General features: G+C 44.4%; 1 protein-coding gene across 3 annotated transcripts in view; it reads right to left on the bottom strand.

Moving 5' to 3' along the window:
- The window catches only part of LOC115646615 (lysine--tRNA ligase-like), a 48,992-nt gene that overhangs the window by 8,528 nt on the left and 18,841 nt on the right, over nt 1-21,623 (bottom strand). For all 3 annotated transcript variants that reach the window (XM_030552642.1, XM_030552641.1, XM_030552643.1), the window contains exons 4-10: nt 18,922-19,087; nt 15,489-15,582; nt 12,846-13,032; nt 8,952-9,077; nt 4,670-4,789; nt 3,740-3,902; nt 3,147-3,320 (exon numbers count right to left, since the gene is read on the bottom strand). In XM_030552642.1, coding sequence (XP_030408502.1) covers nt 3,147-3,320; nt 3,740-3,902; nt 4,670-4,789; nt 8,952-9,077; nt 12,846-13,032; nt 15,489-15,582; nt 18,922-19,087 — 1,030 coding nt within the window. The remainder of the gene's footprint in view (nt 1-3,146; nt 3,321-3,739; nt 3,903-4,669; nt 4,790-8,951; nt 9,078-12,845; nt 13,033-15,488; nt 15,583-18,921; nt 19,088-21,623) is intronic.

Raw genomic sequence — 21,623 nt, 5'->3', positions numbered from 1 at the left:
CTGCAGGGACTGTGGGATAGCTGGAGTCCTCAGTACCCCCTCCCTCCCTCCATGAGCGTCCATTTGATTCTTTGGCTTTCCGTTACGCTTGTCACACAGCACTGTGCTGTGGACTCTGTATCATAGTCTGGAGATTTTTTCAAATGCTTCCTCATTTCGTCTTCTGTAACGGAGCTGTGATAGAACAGATTTGTCTCCCCATACAGCGGTCAGATCCAGTATCTCCCGTACGTTCCATACTGGAGCTCTTTTTGGATTTGGGACTGCATCGCCACCCGTGCTGATCAGAGCTCCACGTTGGGCAAACAGGAAATGAAATTCAAAAGTTCACAGGGCTTTTCCTGTCTACCTGGCCAGTGCATCCGAGTTCGGATTGCTGTCCAGAGCGGTCACGATGGTGCACTGTGGGATACCGCCCGGAGGCCAATACCGCCGATTTGCGGCCACACTAACCCTAATCCGATATGGTAATACCGATTTCAGCGCTACTCCCTCGTCGGGGAGGAGTACAGAAACTGGTTTAAAGAGCCCTTTATATCGATATAAAGGGCCTCGTTGTGTGGACGGGTGCAGCGTTAAATCGGTTTAACGCTGCTAAAATTGGTTTAAACGCATAGTGTAGACCAGGCCCCAGTTGCAAACAGAGAAATATATCTATCCTCCAGACATGGCCAGTTGCTTTCCTTGCATAACAATGGACATTTAGATCAAGGGCTGTGTACAACTCGTTTCCTTTTACACCACTGCTAGGTCAGAATGTGGGAGAACAAAAGCTAAAAGGGATAGGAAGAAATGACTGAGAATGTGAGGACTCGGATTAGGGGGCTCTCTATTCCAACCCTGTGGAAGAGGAGCTTCCCAACTAGAAAGGAGCTCTTCTGTCAGCCACCTTCCTGTCCACTTACAAGAACCATCTGTATAAGCCATGACTATTCCTCTCCCCCCGTGTACCTATGTAAGGTATCCTACAAAGACACTTCTCTCATGTTCCTTATACTCTTCCCAACCATCCCTTCTTTTGCCTGAAGTTCACCTCTTCCCACTACTCCAGGATTTCTGCCACCTCCCATCATTCCCCATTTTTTCCCACCCTTTCCTCTAACAGCCACACCTGTATTTCTTCTCTCTCTCCCCCCTCATCCAGTGTTCCACCCATTGTTGATCTTTTCCTTCATCCTTGGCTCACTCCTCTTATATGCATAAGCTTTTATCCCCCCCCCAATTAAATCTCATTGCACGTGTGTTTCTATTCATGTTATTTCACATGAACCACCACTCTTTTTTTTTTGCTTTAAGAGATAGCTCTGAACAGAGAAATCTATCCACCAAATGATTGTAATAGAATGAGGAAAACAGTGTGAGCAAACAGCAGAAACTATTAACACAACCTCCACTGGCTAAAGTCTTGCAGGGAGGGATAGCTCAATGGTTTGAGCATTGGCCTGCTAAACCCAGGGTTGTGAGTTCAATCCGTGAGGGGGCCATTTAGGGAACTGGGGTAAAAATCTGCCTGGGGATTGGCTTTAAGCAGGGGGTTGGACTAGATGATCTCCTAAGGTCCTTTCCAACCCTGATCAGTTGTGAACTCTTAGCAGTTTTCACCAGCATCTCAAAATTTATTTTACAGGACAAGTTCCAAAAAGAATTGCTATTCCCTTTAGAGCTAGAAGCATGTGTCAAATAGGATGCACTGAGGCAGCTCCTCTTCCTTCCCCCTTTATTGGGGAATGGGATCCCTGCCTAAGACAAAGGTTTCTAACCATTAGAGGAGTGAAGTTCTGGAACAGCCTTCCAAGGGAAGTAGTGGGGGCAAAAGACATATCTAGCTTTAAAACTAAGCTTGATAATTTTATGGAGGGGATGGTATGATGGAATAGCCTAATTTTGGCAATTAATTTAGCAATTGATCATTGGTTATCAGCAAGTAAGTATGCCTAGTGGTCTGTGATGGGATGTTAGATGGGTTGGGGTCTGAGTTACTATAGAGAATTCTTTCCTGGGTGCTGGCTGGTGAGTCTTGCCCTCATGCTCAGGGTTTAACCGGTTGCCATATTTGGGGTCGGAAAGGAATTTTCCTCCAGGGCAGATTGGCAGAGGCCCTGGAGATTTTTCGCCTTTCTCTGCAGCATGGGGCACGGGTCACTTGCTGAAGGATTCTCTGCAGCTTGAGGTCTTCAAACCACAATTTGAGGACTTCAATAACTCAGACATAGGTTAGGGGTTTGTTATAGAAGTGGATGGATGAGATTCTGTGGCCTACGTTGTGCAGGAGGTCAGACTAGATGATCATAATGGTCCCTTCTGACCTTAAAGTATATGAGTCTACCTCACTCCTACCCAGGAATTGGGCTTCCCTGGCAGGAAGCCAGCTACTTCATTCCAGCCTTGAGGTTCCTCTTCCACAGGGCTGGAATAAAGAGCCCCCTAATCTGAGTCCTCACATAGATATAGGTTACTTCACATAACATACACTGGTATGTATTCCTGATGCTACACCCTGGACCTGGGTAGGAAGTAATTCATGCTAATACAATCATGCAAATTAAACTTGTGCATTTGTGCAACCATATAAAACCCTTTTTACATTACTAAATCACTTTTCTTTAACACCAGAATAGCAACTCATCCCTCACTGAGACCTATTCATATGCCAGGCCTAGCATTTTTGTAGTCAGTAATTTTTCACTGCAATACAAAAGTGTCTTCTCAGATTTCCATCATTCAAACACAGTGGACCCAATTTTTCCTGAACTTTAAAAAATAAAAGAAAGAAAGAAAGAAAGAAATCACCTCTGGGCTGAAAGCAGAGAATAGAACATTTCTGTCTCAAAGGAATATTCAAGAGAAAGGCATAAATAAGTGGGGGAAAGTGACTAAATGGATAACCATACACTTTATGATAAATATTGATATTATGGTAGAGACACACACAGACTTCTTCCCTCACCAAAGAGGTGAAACTTAACCACGGTGTGAAACACACTGTTACAAGAAGCGAGAGACTATCATGCAGTTGCAATCCTGTGAGACAAACATTTCTTTAGTGATCATTGAAATGTCAAATAACTTTAAAATAAAAATGTCTTACTATTTAATTCTTTACACCATTCAAAACCCAGAGACAAGCCCTAACAGGTTTAATGTACCCTCAGTTTCCAGACTTTCTGGTGCTGGCATTTTTTCTCCCGTGACTTTCTCCAATTCTTCCATCATTCTGACTCGTTTAAAAGGAGGAGTGAAGTCAATTTCTACTGCCTTTCCCTCAGGGCCATCTGGATGGTAAGTGATCTTGTAGCCACCTGTCACATGCTTCACCATGCCTTAGGGTAAGTAAAATGTGAGGTGTCAGAGAAGTCATCTTAACCTGACTGAATTCCTGGACTTTTATATAAGCAGCTGCAGTATAACTTGCAACATATTGTCTGTTCTGATCAAGAGATACCAAACATTACCTGATAATCATATACAGCAATTTATTTGCAAGAGGGAAGTCAGGGAAATTTCTCTCCTGTCCCCTCATATCTTGTTCCCTGGATCTAATTATTCAATATTATCCAAGCAAGAAAGTATTATCCCCCTTCCTCCCCTTTATATTTCTTAATTGGTTGCATTTTTATTTGGGAAATATAAGTTATGAACCTATTTCCACAACTTTATGGTCTTTGAGTGACTCTCACCCAACCCAAACCACTGAAGTTACTCATTAATGAATGTATACAATCATCACCTAAGGACATACCTGATAGCAGCTGTTCAGTGATGTCCATGAGATCATTGTAATCTGCATAAGCCATGTAGAACTCACACGTAGTAAATTCTGGATTGTGGGTTTGATCAATTCCTTCATTTCTGAACTGACGTCCAACTTCATACACCCTCTCCAGACCTCCAACTACTAGCATCTGGGAAGAAGATCCAGATTATTCCCTAGTGACTTTCTTCTATTCTATTCTATAGAATAATTCTATATTACAAGTGTCTGTCTAAGGATGATTAGCCATACTATTCACCATATGTTAGGTGAAGCAGTATATAAGGGTATGTGATCTTTGCCAGTTTTTCCTGCCAATTCTGTATGGCAGCCCTTCATTGAAATAATAAGAGCCAGTCTAAAATTAGAATCCAGTCTTGTAAGCCCTCTGTATATACAACTCCCAGTGACTGCCTGTTGCTTTCCAATGGCTGGTTTGCTGTGGGAGGCGACTTACAGAAGGGGAGTCCTTAGTATTTGGGACTGAGAACCAATATATAAAACACAAAGTCTAAAGCCACTTTTTTAAAGAGATGTTTTACAATTGGCAGGTATTTGCTTTTCCTAAGTGTAAATGAACTGCACATGTTAACGGTAGATCCGTGAAGACTTAGGTAGCTTTAAATCATGCTGCAGCACCAGTGTGAGAGATGTGATTCAATAACTCCTACCTGTCCACAGAGGAATGACACTGATTCCTAAGTCAAATAGATATACTTAGTCACCACAGAACATTTCCAAAACAATTAGTCATTGCCAGCAGTACAATTTTTAATTCATATAGCAGAGTCCAAGTTTTTGGGCTTAACCTGTTTATAGTATTATACGGACAACACTATAATGCAAAAATATATGCACAATCTTGTTCTGTGGGAAAGTGAGAGCATTGCATATCATTGTTAGGCATGTAAGCTGCACCTTGTGGTATAGTTCAGGAGCTATCCTCATGTACAAGTCCATGTTGAGGTCATTGTGATGTGTGATAAAAGGTTTGGCTGCTGCACCACCTGCTATCATGTTCATCATGGGAGTCTCCACCTTTAAAAGAAGAAAGAGCTTGGATGTCTTTCTAAAAGATATTCTGTAGCTCAAACAGAAGTTACTGGCTTGATGCAGGAAATATTGGGTGATGTTCTATGGTCTGTGATATATTCAGGGAGTCGCACTAAATGACCATAATGGTCCCTTCTCGCCTTAAAGACCTATGAAAGAGCAATTCCCCTACAACAAACCAAGTTTGGCAGATAAGAAGCAGAAGGATGAGCTAGACACAGACAGCCATTTAGACTGGAAACACATTACGTTTTTCCACATGGATGCTTTAATGAGAATTTGAGTAAAGGATGAGTTCAGCCTATTATAGTCAAGAAATAGATAAACACTTCTAAACCATACTCTGTAAAGGGAGAAAAAGTTCAGTAACATCAGCTGTACAAAAAGATTCTCACCAATATTGTTCCTAGTTTGCAATAAAAAGCAACCCTCCCCCAAAATAATTATTTGTCCTAATCATGACTTTTTTATTCACAAAACTAAAAGGTGAGTTTCTCACCTGCAGAAAGAAACTGTTTGTGTTTTTTCTGTAAATGTGTCACGTTTCTGACAGCACAAATACACATTTTTGAATTTTGCACTAAAAAAATGATGTTGGAGGCCAAGATGTAAGGGGGCGGGAGGTAGAGACTTTTCAGTTGCAAGCTCAATATTCTAGAACACTGTCACAGAAGAGGACAGACAAGTCCCAACTTCACTCTTGCTCTGATCCAGTACATTCTTAAGTGCGTGTGTAACTAAGCACTCAAGTAGAAGTATTGGCTTCAGAGGGACTACTCACAAGTTCGAACTTACACATGTGCTTAAGTCTTTGCTGGATAAGGCCCTATATTCAGGTGGCACTATAAGATGCATCTTTTTTGTTATAACAAACCAAAAAGAATCAGAATGGAAGAAAATTCAGTGGCACACTCAGAACTATCCTCTTGGTCAGGAGTGGGCAAACTTTTTGGCCGAGGGCCACATCTAGGTATAGAAATTGTATGGTGGGCCATGAATGCTCATGAAATTAGGGGTTGGGGAGTGGGCTCCGGCTGGGCGCGCAGGCTGTGGGGTGGGGACAGAAATTAGGAGTTCAGGGTGTGTGAGGGGGCTCCAGGCTGGGGCAAGGATGTGTGAGGGGGCTCCAGGTTGGGGTGCAAGGGGGCGCGGGCTCCAGCTGGGGGTGCAGGCTCTGGGGTTGGGCTGGGGATAAGGGGTTGGGGGTGCAGGAGGTTGCTCCGGGCTGGGACCGAGGAGTTCGGAGAGTGGGAGGATGCTCTAGGCTGGGGCAGGGGGTTGGGATGCAGGAGAGGGATCAGGAGTGCAGGCTCTGGGCAGTGCTTACCTCAAGCAGCTCCTAGAAGCAGCGGCATGTCCCCTCTCTGGCTCCTATGTGAAGACGCAGCCAGGCGGCTCTGCACACTGCCCTGTCTGCAGGTGCTTTGGGAGGGGGCAGCGTGCAAACCCCCTGGCTGCCCCTACATATCGGAGCCAGAGGGAGGATGTGCTGCTGCTTCCAGGAGCTTCAGGGAGTGGGGCAAGCCCCTGATCCTGCTCCCTGTCTGGAGTGCCGGAGCAGAGGAAGCCCCAGACCCCATTCCCCTGCAGCAGCTCGAGGGCCAGATTAAAATGTCTGGAGGGCTGGATGTGGCCCCCGAGCTGTAGTTTGCCCACCCCTGATCTTGGTGATTAAAGCTAGAAAAAGATACAAACTTGTCTTGGGGTAACATTTTCAGAAGTGCTTAAAGATATGTCTACATTGCATCTGGGAGGCGTGATTCCTAGCACGAGTAGACAGACTCACACTAGAGCCCCAAAAATGGCAATGTGGATGTTGCAGCACAGGCAGTGACGTGTGTTAGCTAGCCAAGCTTAGGCCAGGGGTTGGGAAGGCTTGGACTCAGGTGTCTAGCCCAAGTCCATGCCGCAACTTCCACACTCCTATTTTTAGTGTGCTAGCTTGAACCAAACTAGTGTGACTTTTACACTAGGAATCACACCTCCCAGCTCCAGTGTAGACATATGCTAGCTGAGTTAGGAGTAGAGCACGTTGGAAAGTTTCTAACAGAACATTGTTGCAATTGGAGAATGTAGATTCATCAAAATGAAAAGATTTAACAGAGAAAGTTTGATTTTGATGAAGCAGCAATGGTACCAAGGGTTCTGTCAGAACTGTGACCATCTTCTGGAATGGGAGGAAGCCCAGCCCAGTTCTCTTCTTCCTAACCGGCCTCTGCAGCAGCTCCCAGGCATTCCCAATGCACCATGTGCTGCCGCTGTGTACATAGGGCCTGGTGCCACAATTTTCCCGAGGCATGAAAGGGTAGTTGTGATTTAATACTTGCAATCTCAGCAAACCTTAACAGAATTTTATGGGGCAAAAAAAGGCACTTTTCTAACCTAAGGGGTTTCTACCTGGTGAATTTCAAAGGCCTGCTGCAAACAATGGAGATCTTAGACTATCTCAAAAAAGTCACAAGTATCCTTTACCATAGAAAAGTGTTGGGCAACCCAAGCAGAGAGGTCACGACCAGCTTCTCCTAGAATACTGTCAACTAGGAGATACAAAAGCTACATAAAGACCTCTTAAAAAAGCAAAAATCAAACTAAGACTAGTGCACTCAGCAGGTGCCAGAATGTTTGAAACACTGCCTGTGAAGTGGGCTCCACCCACAGAGAGTATCCCAGTACCCAGTCTCATAAAATAATCAGCCACTGCATTGGAAACACTAAACATTCAGATGACCCAAGTGGCCCCTGGGTCTTTTGACACCCAGTTTGCTGAAGGACTCCAACATATCACATTGAAACAGGTCCTTCTTCTGACTCCCACTAGCACAGATTACAGAAGACCTCAGAATTGGCACAGTAACTAGATGTGAATTCAGCATAAAGTAACATGTACAATAACTTTCCAGCAACTAATATCTCTGTATATTCTATTGTGGTATGTTCATTTGAATGAGAATGCTGCAAGACAACACTGACAAGACTCCATGTCCGTATTGTTTGAGTATGTAATCATATACACAATGGAGGTACTTGTTGTGACTTCTTAGCTAAGTGTGTGTTGAGTTTTTAAACATGGATGCACGCACCCACGCACGCGCACACACAGTCAGTTGAGGGGCCCTAAACCCCGAGGGCCACACTGGCAATTTGATGGCAGGCTGAAGACTACATCCAGGCCTGCCCCTGCCGTCTTTATTGATTTCAATGTGAGCTTTGCCTGGTAAAGGACATGAATTACATATCAATACTTTAGAAACCAAACATACCTACATTATCATAACAGTAACTTGCACTTCAATCTTCCTTGACATATGGTTAGATATTGTTTATTAGTCTTTTTTGTTTCGCCACCAAAGAAAGCAGAACTATTTGAAAGGAATTTGCATCTGGCTGGGGAATCATTCCTTTTCATGGACCTCTCTTCTATGCGCAAGACATAGCGAGTTGGAGGGCAGCTGCAGGCTGCATTTTAGAACTCTGCAGGCCACGCATAGCCTTCAGGCCACACTTTAGGCATCCTTGCTGTATATGATACTGTATAACCTGCCTTAGAATTTTAAACACCAGGAATAACATGTATCTTTATGGAGGCTATAATTGACTATGAATTACCAATGAAACATACTTAGATTAATCCAGCATGTGAATTTCTTTCAGTTATTCTGATCAGTGCAAATCAAGCCTTTTCCAGTAATGAACAGGATACTTTTTATACCATGTAAGATGGTGTGATCTAGAGGAATGAGGACAGAAATGGAGTCAGGAGATACTGGCCTTAGGCGAGTCATTTAACCATTTTCTCTCAGTTTCACCCGCTAAAGCATGGAGAATAGTTACCCACCTACCTCTGAGGAGTGTTGTGAGAATTAATGTCTCTACAGTGCTTTGAACACATATGCCAAAGTCTTCAAAAGCAACTAATGATTTTTGGTGCCCAACTTGACACACCTTAAGAGAGATTGATTTTCAGAAAGTATTGACCATCCTTCAGCTGAAAACTTGACCCTGTAAACTTGTCTCAGGTTGGGTGGGCACTCAAAATTGTGTGTTACTTTTGAAAGTCTTGGCCATTAAAATATTATGTATCTGAATGATTACGAAGTATGTCGTGACATAATGCAACCATCATGTCAATCATCTTCTCAGGCCATACCTCAAGAAATCCAAGGTTATCCAGGAAGTTTCGTAAGAAAGTGATAATTTTACTCCTCGTAATAAACTTCTGCCTCACATTCTCATTCATGATCAAATCTAGGTAACGTTGACGATATCTGGTTTCCTACAAAGAATCACAAAAAATGATAATATAGATACTGATGAAGCACAATATCCAGCTATTAAATCAACATTCAAAATTAATCGAGTTACTACTCAAGTATGTAATTTCTTTTGACTCAGATATTTCCCTCAATAGGAAGAATAACCTGCATTCCTATTCCAGAAAGAAGCAAGAAAACAGATATGTTATGACCTGCCAAACAGAAATCCAAATTAAAAAATAAAACCCCACCATTTTTTAAAAATTAAGTTTATGTTTCAGTTTAACTGTCCCAAATTCCTTCCTTTTGAAACATAACATTATCCAAGTGTTAAAAAACAACACAGGGATGTATCTGTGCTCTAAGCATCAGCCTTGGAATACGTAGACTCCCTTGAACTGAATTCAAATTAAGCAAGTCCTACTCAGTCTTCACAGTAAGTATATTGAGTGCCATGAAGAACTCTGAGATGGGGTCTTTTGTAGGGTACTGTAGCAGGCTTCATTTGGGGGCTGTCATAAACAGATAGCTAAGGGTTAATGTCTCTTTCACCTGGAAAGGAGTAACCTGAAACCTCTGACCAGAGGACCAATCAAGAAACAAGACTTTTTCAAATCTGGGTGGAGGGAAGTTTTGGTGTGTGAGTTCTTTGTTCTTTGTCTTGTGTCTGTGCCCTCTCAGCTATAAGAGTGATTTTCTATCTCCTGGATTTCTAATCTCCTGTTTCCAAGTTATAAGTAGAAAGATAGTAAGACAATAAGGTTTATATTGTTTTCTTTTGTATTTACATGTGTGTAGCTGCTGGAATGTGTTAAATTGTATTCTTTTCGAATAAGGCGTTTATTCACTTTTTTTTCTTAAGCAATTGACCCTGTAGATTGTCACCTTATACAGAGACTATTTTTAATGTACTTTTCTTTCTTTTTATAAAGCTTTCTTTTTAAGACCTGTTGGAGTTTTTCTTTAGCAGGGACTCCAGGGAATTGAGTCTGCAGCTCACCAGGGAATTGGTGGGAGGAAGAAGTCAGGGGGAAAATCTCTTTGTGTTAGATTTACTAAGCCTGACTTTGCATACCCTCTGGGTGAGGGGGGGAGGAGGAGGAGAGATTAGCTCTCTCGGTACTTGTGTTTTCCAGGACTGGAAACAGGGAGGGTGGAGTCCCTCTGTTTAGATTCAGGGAGCTTGCTTCTGTATATCTCTCCAGGAACCCAGGGAGGGAACACCTGGAGGGGGGAGGAGGGGGAAGGGAGATGGTTTATTTCCCTTTTTTGTAGGACTCAAGGCATCTGAGTCTGGGGGTCCCCCAGGGAAGGTTTTGAGGAGACCACAGTGAGCTAGGCACTGTATAATTCCTGGCTGATGGCAGCTTTACCAGGTCCAAGCTGGTAACTAAGCTTGGAGGTTTTCATGCTAACACCCATATTTTGGACACTAAGGTCCAGATCTGGGAAAAATGTTATGACAGGGGCCATCAGGCCTAGTGGTCAGGCCATGGCCAAACTCTCTCTCTCTGGTTTTGGGACTGCTCTTCTGGGCAGTCCAGAGGGCCCAGCAGCCAAGTCACAGTTCGTTGTCCCCTGAAGTCCTCTGCGACCTCTCAGGTGGCTGGGGAAGAAGGGAAGCAGGGCTGGCTCTAGGCACAAGCAAAACAAGCAGGTACTTGGGGCAGCACATTTCCAGGTGGCATCATTTTGGTCATCCTTTTTTTTTTTTTAAACTCACTTCCTCCCCTCTCACAACCCTGCAGAAGTGGAGCCATGGAGCAGCTGGGGATCCACAATGGGAGCAGAGAACCCATGGGACCCTGGGAGCTGTAGTTCCTTTCCTAGCTCCCTGCCTATAGAGCCAGCCCTGGAGCAGGGAAAGAACTACATTTCCCAGCAATCTCTTGGCCACTATCAACAGGAAAGGGAGGGGTAGGGAGTGAGGTAGCTGAGCCATGCTGTGAGTCGAAAGAGGTGGCACTGCGAATGGGAAATAAGTGTGCCCAAGTAGTAGAAGGGTTTGCCCCAGATGTCCCCTTCAGAAGACTTCCCCAGACTGTATTATGGATACTGGTGTGACCTCACCTTGCAGCCCACAAAGAAGGAATTGGGTGGACTAAATGGACAGTGCCCCTCTCCATCTGAAGCCTAGCAAGGGAGGTACGTGGATCCCACTAGAATTTAAAATGAAAAGTAAGGGAGGGGAGGCTCTGCTAGGGGACTTCGGCAGCTATAGATACTGTACCAGGCACGTAGGAGAATTTGCATGTCTGAGCCATGGAAGCGGAAATTGACTTTTCCTTTCCAGATTTAGCTAATATTCAGAAAGGGAATCTAGCACCTGCCTTCCAGATTTGAACACCTCAAAATTCAGGAGTGCTCAAGCTCAATTTGGGCAACTGTTACTTCATTTCTCCCAAATCAAATATACTGATCCACTGTAACTTGCTGTAGAAAAAGTTGGATAAGAAATGAAGAAGCAAGAAATGCTTCCCAGTGGTTTTTAGGACTGGAATTGCTATTATCAACAGCTATTGCCTTTTTTTTTATTTTTAAGTTTTATTTGTTTAAAAGGAAGACAGTGATATTGCATTGGCAAATTCCCCATAGAAACAAAGAGTGGAACAAAAGAATAATAAAGGCATCTCAACTTTTCCTCATTTATGTAGGACAGTCTTATAATATGCATCCAGATATCCACCAATCACACAAGCTGAAAATTGTTCCACTTTACTGCCATTCTCTAACCATATGGGAACCAATCCTGTCTGTGTTCTGTGCACATCCAAAATTCCTGCTGAATGACCCGCCTTGGGAGCGAGTTAACAGTGACCCAGGGCTGGGACAGCAGGAGTCTGCAGGTTGGTGGGAGAGCCCAGGGCTGGGGCGACAGGGGAGTGTGGGTGGGGGGAGGGCACTGGTGGGGAGGAAAGGAGGGAGCCCAGCGCTGGGGCAGCAGGGCACCAAAATTTTTTTGCTTAGGGCGGCAAAAAACCTAGAGCCAGCCCGGAAAGGAAGCATAGGAGGACCTAGGCCCTCGTTCTCCACCAGGTCCCCTCTGGGGGCTCAAGGGGAGAGAGGATGGGGTGGCTCTGTCACTTCTGGCTACCACTCCAGATTTGCCTCCCCTGGGCTGCTTTCTACCTTCTCTACAAGCAAAAAGCTGGGGCCATGCCCCAAACTGAAGGGAAAACAAAGTCTCAGGAATTCAGAGCCTCAGCTGGTGGGAGATGGGGGCTTCCCAACTCACTCAGAGTCCAGTTGTTGCCCCTAGTCAAGGAAAGGGTGGGAAAGGTGGGAAGTGGGTGTTAGGCTTCCAGCCAAGTCTCACTCACAGTTTGGTCCTACCTCTGTCGATTGCTCTGCCTCAGTGGATACAGTCTGCCTGCCTTCCTTCAGGCTGCCCCCTGCCCCACCCTTACGCACAAACACACACTCACACTCTCTCTCTCTCTATCAGCTTTGTTTGGAAATCACTGCCCGAATAACCTAGTACAAAATTTCCCCATCCCTCTCTGTGCAAGCTGACTTCGGCCCTCCCACACCCCGGCAGTGGCTGAAATTCAGTAATGGTGTTTGCATGCATATTCTTCATAAAGCACTTTGTGGCAGTTTGAGCTGAAAAGTGTTATATTAATTCAAGATATTATATGAGATCTATAGCTTTGTGTTCAAACTGTACAGACAAAAAAAGGCCAACATGAATTTACTTGTATAAAAAAATCAAAAGTAAATCCCATAGAACAATTGCTTCTAGGCAGCCAGCGATGGGCTCCCCAACCATTGTCCCTGATTGAAGTTACCTGATCTTTGAATCCATAATGAAGATGAGGCAGCATATGCAAGCATGGTGACAGCAGAGTTATTTCTGTAGCTATGATGCTAAGTTCTCCATGCTTGGTTCTTCCAGGATATCCCAAAACTCCTATGATGTCTCCTCGCCGCAGCTTATCTATGGTCTTGGTGAAAAGGTCTTCAGACTTAAAAAATCTGACAAAAAGAAGCAGCTGACTTAGAAATGCAGATTCCTTTCCCAACCATTCTCTTTCTGTCAAAGGTAGTGTCATGGTATAATTCCCCACTCTGAATCTTAGCGTCCAAAAGATGGGGTACCAGCATGAATTCCTCTAAGCTCAATTACCAGATTAGTACCTGTAGCACTGCCACCAACCAGGAATCCCAGTGCCTGGTACATTCTGGTTCCCCCAAAACCTTGCCTGGGGACCCCCAAGACCCAGTCCCTCTGGATCTTAACACAAGGAAAGTAAACCTTTTCCCTCACCATTGCCTCTCCCAGGCTTCCCCTCCCTGGGTTACCCTGGAAGATCACTGTGATTCAAACTCCTTGAATCTTAAAACAGAGAGGAAAATTCACCTTCCCCCCTCCTTCTCTCTCCCCCTCCCAGACTCTCCCTGAGAGAGAAAGTAATCCTGACACAGAAAGAAAATTAACCTCTCTCTCCCCCTTCCCTTTTTCTCCCGACCAATTCCCTGGTGGATCCAGACCTAGTCCCCTGGGGTCTCACCAGAATAAAAAAACAATCAGGTTCTTAAACAAGAAAAGCTTTTAATTAAAGAAAGAAAAAAACAGTAAAAATTATCTTTGTAAATTTGAGATGAAATATGTTACAGGGTCTTTCAGCTATAGACACTGGGAATACCCTCCCAGCCTAAGTATACAAGTACAAATTAAAATCCTTTCAGCAAAATACAAATTTGAACTCCTTCTAGCCAAATACACATTTGCAAATAAAGAAAACAAACATAAGCCTAACTCGCCTTATCACCTAGTACTTACTATTTTGAATCTATAAGAACCTGTATCAGGGAAATTGGAGAGAAACCTGGTTGCACGTCTGGTCGCTCTCAGAACCCAGAGAGAACAACAACCAAAATCTAACAGCACACACAAAAAACTTCCCTCCCTCAAAATTTGAAAGTATCCTGTCCCCTGATTGGTCCTCTGGTCAGGTGACAGCCAGGCTCACTGATCTTGTTAAGCCTTTATAGGCAAAAGAGATATGAAGTACTTCTATTCTATTAACTCTTACTTATCTGTTTATGACAGGTAGAAAATAACTTTTAGCACAGTTAAACTAAAACCATCCTTGTAAAGAATTATCCTAAGATATTTCTTTCTTGATTGAAATATAGTTATTTATGGTTATTGTGGGTAGAATATAATAGATTACAAATAATAATTTAAATTAAAATTAACCTAAATGAAAAGCACTATGAATTTACATTAGTAACTAACTGCATACATGTGATTGAAAAGATCGGTCAACTTTAACTACACTACCCAAATTCAAGTTATATTCCATTTTTTGCACCTTGATATTATAACTATTCAAAAAAGACTTTCTCCACTAAACCACTGGATTGGTTAATAGAAATTAAAATCTCTTCATTTTCGGAATGTATGCAATCCTCAAAAATAAATAGATAAATACAGCAAATAGACACAAAGATTCTTTCAGATTTTCACACGCATTCACTTTGACTATGTTCACATCCCTTTTGTATTTGCTTTCTGCCAATAGTTTAACATATTTACTAGCAGGAATATTTGCCCAAATAGCACATTTTAAGTGAATATTGCAGAAAGCAAATTTCAAATTCCTATTCTCAAGCACACACCAGAAAACTGGATTTCATAAGAGTCACACTCACACATTCAGGAAACATCCTCAGCTGGGGTAAACCAGCATAGCTCCTTTGACATCCAAGGGCTGATTTACTCCAGCTAAGGAGTGCTACCTCTTCTCTATGTGTCCCATCAAAATAGAACACCACAGCAAACAGTTCAAGAACAATAAACAAGTTGAAATCCGTTAGCATGCAAACATTCAGCAAATAATTTCTAAATGTGAACAAAGGTATAGAAGCGAATCTGTTGCAGTATAATTCATGAGCAGAACACAGCCAAATCTGACTAACAATTATTAACAACAAATAGTTTGCCCAGCCAAAAAGTAAAAAACACTTAGCCTTTAATTAGGTGATGGTTAGAACCCCACTGAAGTGAGTGGGGAGACTCATCTCATCAATGGGCTTTGGGTCACCCCTATAGAGCTTTATTCGGTTCAGAGCATTGTGCAAATATTAACTAATTAAGCTTCCGGAGCTATTGAGCAGCTGTTTGGAAGAGCACCATCAATAAGGGGTTAAAACCACAAAGTTTAGAGCAGTTTGGATCTGGATCTGAATTTTAGGTTTGGACCACAGAAAGGTTTGCTTCCTTCTAACACTGAACAAGGAACTCCATTAGGTAAACGGCTTTATTCCTAAAGGTACTCCATCTCTCTTTCTGTTTCACTGCACAGCTTCTGCCAGCAGCCTTCCCAGGCTCCCTGCAACAAATTTAAAGAAGCAGAGAGAGAGAAAGAGAGAGAGAGTGTGAGTGGGGGGGGGCTCCACATTATTCAGAAGTAAAGTTTACTCACTTAGCATTGGCCATAACTTGTAATTTAAGTCCATTTCCCCGGAGATCATAGAAGTAGAGCTTCGCACCAGCAGATCTCTTGGCATGAATTCGTCCTGGGAAAAAAAAAGGGGAGGTTGTTTGTAGATAGATGACAAGAAAACAACATGGGGGGAGAATTCCATGTCTAGTGACTAACCTGACTGCTGTATGGATGAGCTGGAGTTATCCAGCCTTTTCTTTCTTTGGACTACTTAATAAGAGAGAGACCATCTCATTGACCCACCTTTCCTCCCAGAACCTCAGTTTGGACCACTAGGAAGGGCTCTGCTGAGCACTGGCGATAAACCTATGAGAACCTATGATGTAGAGTTGCAAAGCCCGAAAATAATCAAGAGAAGTGCATCTCTAGTGCCACATTCTATTAGACATTAGGATTATTTATAATCACAGAGCAGACTAAGTGCACTTTCCAATCGAGGTGCAGAATTTTGAAATTCTCTGTTATAATATAGGGCTTGATCTCTTTTTCTGATAACTTCAAAGCAAGAGACAATTACAGTGGTTAGCAGCCTTCTATGAGAGGACACCTGCATGCTGATAGAGAGTTTCAGAGATTTCTCAAAAAATGAAGATTATTGATATCAGTGACACACTGGGAGGCTCATGATTTAGAACAAATACACTGTTCCGCACAATACAAAGGAGGCGATACTAGAATTGGTGCAGGTGATGAATGCAGGAATAACTGATCTGCTTCAGATACAACGACTAACCCAAACCTTCAAACAAAACTGAAGACAAGTTTTTGTTTTGCTTTGTTTTGGGGTGGGTCTTATTTGTTTAATGAATTATCTTTCTTTTTTGTACCCCTGCACTTCCTGCAGGCTGCTGTCAGTTGCAGGGAGGGACCAGTCAGCATAACACTACCAGGGATTGAGTGGAGGACAAAGGTGGTTTAAACTCACTTTGGCACACCCTTGCCACTGCTATGCTGAGCACTCCTCAGTCACAGTTCAGAATCTGGGCCCATAAATCCAGGGAGGGGATCAGGTTACTAGGTATGACTCACACCTCAGCTTCAACTTGGAAGCCCAAGTTTGAAAGGAGTTATAAATCCTCCTGCCTCGGGACATAAGGCAAGCCCTAACTAAAGTTGACCATGAAGGAACTTTCCCTGTGGTGAATTATTCTGTAACCATTTTCGCTACCATTTTTTGCACCTTCCTGTGAAGCAGCTGTTACTATCCTGGCACTCGGCTGTGCCCTGGAAGCGGCCAGCAGATCCGGCTCCTAGGTGCGGGGGAAGCATGGGGTTCTGTGAGTTGCCCCTGCCCCGAGCACAGGCTCTGCACTCCCACTGGCTGGGAACCACAGCCAATGGGAGCTGGGGGGCGATGCCTGTGGGTGAGAGCACCACATGGAGCCCCTGGCCCCCTGCCTAGGAGCTGGACCTGCTGCTGGCTGCTTCCGGGGTGCAGCATGGTGCCAGGAGAGGTAGGGAGCCTGCCTTGGCCCCACTGCACTGCTGACCAGGAGTGGCCTGAGGTAAGACTGTGCCCCAACACTGAGCCCCTGCCCCAGCCCTGAGCCCCCCCAAATCCAGAGCCTCTTCCTGCACCCAAACCCCTCATCTCCAGGCCAGGGCCTGAACCCCAGCTGGATACCTCACCCCCCTCCAAAGCTCAACTCCCTGCCCCAGCCCAGCACCCCCTCCCACACCCTGAATCCCTCATCCCTGGCCCCACCCCAGAGCCCACACCTCCACCCCAGAGCCCATACCTCCTCCTGCACCCCAACCTGCAGCCCCCTCCCACACTCTGAATCCCTCAGTCCCACCTCCCCCATCCTGGTGCCCTCTCCTGCACCCCACACCCCTCATCCCCAGCTCCACCCCGGAGCCCATACCTCCAGCTGGAAACCAGGAGCGGCTCCAGGTACCAGTGCAGCAAGCAGGTGCCTGGGGCGGCAAGCTGCGGGGGGTGGCCTGCCGGTCGCTGTGGGAGTGGCATTCAGGCAGCCTTTGGCAGCATGCCTGCAGGAAGTCCACCGGTCCTGTGGCTTCGGCAGCAATTCGGCAGTGGGTATGCTGAAGGCGCAGAACCAGCACATGACCAGCAGAAACACCGCCAAATCTGCATGACCAGCAGACCACCTGCAGGCGTGCCACCGAAGACCGCCTGACTGCCGTGTTTGGGGCAGCAAAAAACATAGAGCTACCCCTGCCCTAATACCCCTCTCCGCACCCTAACCCCCTGCCCCAGCCCAGAGCCCATACTCGCACTCCAAATCCCTCATCCCCAGCTCCACACCAGAGCCTGCACCTTCAGCCAGAGCCCTCACTTCACCTCACACTCTAACCCCCTTCCCCAGTCCAGGATCCCCTCCCGTACCCTGAACCCCTCATTTCTGGCCCCACCCTGGAACCCATACCCCCCACCCAGAGCCTGTACTTCCTCCACACCCCAATCTCTTGCTCAGCCTTGAACCCCCTCCCATATTTTGAACCCATCAGCTCCACCCCCCAGCCTGGAGCCCCCTCCTGTACCTCAAGACCCTCATCCCTGACCCCACCCCAGAGCCCGTACCCCCCAGCCAGAACCCTCAACCCCCCATACCCCAACCCCCTGCCCCAGCATTGTGAAAATGAGTGAGTGAGGGAAGGTGGGGAGTGCGAGCAATGGCGGGGGGGGATGGAGTAAGCATGGGCAGGGACTCGGAGAAGGGGCAGGGCAGGGCTGTTCAATTTTGTGCAAGAAGGAAGTTGGCAACCCTAGTTTAAAATTTCTGCAGACATTGTCAAAGAACACCTTTTACTCAGCTTTATCCAATGTACAAAGGCTCATTTAAATGTATTTTGACAAAAACCTGTTGTAGCATAAGCCAGAGACCTCTTGTCAAATTCAAATAGGATTTTACTTTATCTGCAGTTTGCAGTATCACCTAAATAGTGCAGGAGAACATTAATAATACAGAAAGAGAGTCCTTCTGAATATATGTGATGTCACACGCAACAGTAACAGTGGGTCTCTAAGGATGAAAGACTTTGAGTAAATTGAACTTCTATTTAAAAGGAAGGAACACTATGTCAAGTTTATGTTGTTCACTGGCCCTCTATCCATTTGCAGATGTTTTCAGATGCGGCTTTTTACAGGCTAAGTCCAGGCTATCTTAGAGACTACTTGATGCCCAGAGCCAGATAGCTTAATGGACATTAGCATTAGAGAAATAAGAGTAAAAAGCAGGTGGTCCTCTCTGAAATCAGAACAGATGACATTTTGTTTTACTTTTGTTGTATAGTAGTACATAATCTGAAAAGAGACACAATATGACAGGGTAACTGGATCTCACTCAAATGTATGCTCTACTGCAACCCACCCTTCCATATGAATAACTAATAAATAAGATGGAGGCTTTGGGAGCAATTAGAAATTACTACCCTGTCATGTACTAACCTGCCAGAGATAACTGTTTGTCAGGAAGTTGCTCTTCATTTCTAAGGTAGCTGAATTTGGCAAGGAATTCAACAAGTGTAGTATTTGTATGGAATTTGTGTGGGTAGGGCTGTTCCTCTTTTTCTTTCAGCTTCTGGACAAAATCACTTCGAATCAGATGGTATTGCTGTAATGAAGATTTGGAGCAGAGTGAAGGACTTACAAATGATACATAGTCCAGTGTCTATAGTATTATTATTTTATATTATGTGCTGCAATATGAACTATTATTATGAGTGGGGCTGGTAGCACCTCCTATTATTAAAGTTCCATGATACTTCTCTTTATAAGACTAGGTTTTCAGTTACTTATAACTTTGCCACACGTTAACGGTGGCTGCAGTTTTCCCACGCCAAGTGTCTGCCTCAGGCTGACTTGTTTTAAAAATTTTCAGACAAAACAGTTTGGCTGTTTCTGAGAACAAGACTAAATGTTGTTTTGCGAAAACACGTTAAAAAATTTGGATGACCTTTTCTTTGAAAAGCCATAATGCCCCCATGCTTGGGAGCAGGGAACTAGAAATCTGGCAGGGGGAGGCTTTTGTGGTAGGTATATGCTATTTGCCATCCCCACAAAAATCTGCCAAAGTGTGATCAATTTATAAGCCCTTGAAAACTATTGTATTTGTGCATGCTTCTTAGATTTTTGCAGCTAAAATTCCCTGCAGATGCTGTCTACGCTTGGCATGCTGCAGCCTGGCACTGAGCAGGACTTTCTCTAGGCTGCCGTGGACTGTGCTGCATTTCTAGTTCCAGACACCTGAACTGAGAACAAGGAACCTGTCTCTCCTGTGCTCTCAGTGACCCCCCTGCATGGCCCAGGCAGCATAGCGGAGGAAGCCATCAGAGTTGAATACACAGAGGAGAAAAGCTGAACCTGCAGGGAGTAGAGGGAAGTGCAGAGTGGGATGGCAGGGAGGAGAGATTGGGATTAGCTGTGTAAGTAGACTGAGGGCTTGTCTACACTTAAAATGCCACACAGCACTTCAGTTTAAACACTATCTATGCTGATGGGAGGATTCTTCCATCAACCTAGCACTGTCTATACACTTAGTTAGCTTAATTTTGCCATTCAGGGCTATGGATTTTTCACACCCCTGAGCGAGGTAGTTATGCCAACTTACTTACCTAGTATAGACTAGGCCAGAGACTCAGAACCAGTGGGAAAGAGGTGAGAGAAGACAGAACTGATGAGGAGCCAGAGCAGACAGGGAGAACTGGGCCTGGTTGAATCAGGAAATGAAATCAAGAATGGATAGTGAAGAAGGCTGGCTATAGGATCCGTGCCTCATTTGTTGCGGACATTGGAAGGTGTTTAGTGAATGAGGCAGGAGACTTCAGGAAGAGAAAGGACAGTCTCATGGTTAAGGCAGCTGAATGCTGCCCTGGAAGACTGGATTCTATCCCTGCCTCTGCCACAAAGTACCTGTGTGATGCTGGGTGAATCACTTAAGCCAAACTTTCTCTAAATCAGAAATTCTTAAGAGACCCTACCCAACAAAAAGCAGCTAAACAACAAGGAGCAAAAAAATTTTTGGCGGGTCAACTAAAGCTTGACACGTGAAGAGAAAGGTAAGCTCTTCAGGGCAGGATGGCATTTTATCGTGTGTGTGTGGGTACAGGGCCCAAAACAATGGGGCTCCAATCCCTGACTGAGGTCGGTCAGTGCTACTGTAAGACAAAAACAATAATAAAACCTGTTATAGGAAATTGAGAATTATATGGCAACAAGGAGAACTGGTCACCACATGCATTCCTCCTGCATATGCTACCAAAAACAGGAGCTTTCAACCATCATCCTCACCCTCCTTGATCTAATACCAAACAAGAAGAATGATAGCAACGTGTTAACTCCACATCTTTCTGATACAGGTGTTTACACTAGACGATTCCATGACCAGTCCCAGTTCACACAGCGGTTTCCAAAGCAGCACAATCAGAGATAAATCTGGGTCCTAAAAACAACCACTTCTCATGTGACAAACTGCAAACATTTCAGAAGCCATAAGGAGCTAATCTTGGCAAACTTAACACTAGGGGGTGCTGCTAGGCATTTGTTCTAGTACATGCACCCAACATTGAGCCAAATCCTCAGCAGGTGTAAACTGACAGTCCATTGACCTCAACTGAGCTATGTCAATTTACACCAGCTGAGAATCTGGCTCATAGTTTCTCAAATGGTAGTTTCAGTTTGGGAGCAATTGAATCATTTATCTTGACATTCTGTCTAGATCTAGCCACCCTGCTTCTCTAGCCTCATGCTAACTGGAATTTGAAGTGAGACAATATTTTGAGGCACAGTTTGCTAGATAATAGGGTCTCCATACCACTGAGAAACTCCTTGGCATATACTGATTTCAAGGTATTCTTAATTCTGGTAAAGACGAGAGATTGCCATCTACTGGTCTCTTAAGCAAGCTGTATCATAGAATCACTTTCCTCTGATAGGTATTTATCCTTTGATCATCATCATTAAACATGTATATTATAGCCTATTCCTGCTTCTTACTTATTTTAATAATAAAGGGCCAACTCCTCAGCAGGTGTAAATCAATGGAGCAACACTGATTTAAATCTGTCAAGGATCTGGTTTAAGAGAGGTAGCTCAGATGTCTGTGCTTTATATACACATAACTGAGCATACCATTTTGAGTTTAGAAATAC

This window comes from Gopherus evgoodei, chromosome 2 (genome assembly GCF_007399415.2).
Source record: "Gopherus evgoodei ecotype Sinaloan lineage chromosome 2, rGopEvg1_v1.p, whole genome shotgun sequence".
Taxonomy (NCBI): domain Eukaryota; kingdom Metazoa; phylum Chordata; order Testudines; family Testudinidae; genus Gopherus; species Gopherus evgoodei.
This window is presented reverse-complemented; position numbering and strand designations above follow the sequence as displayed.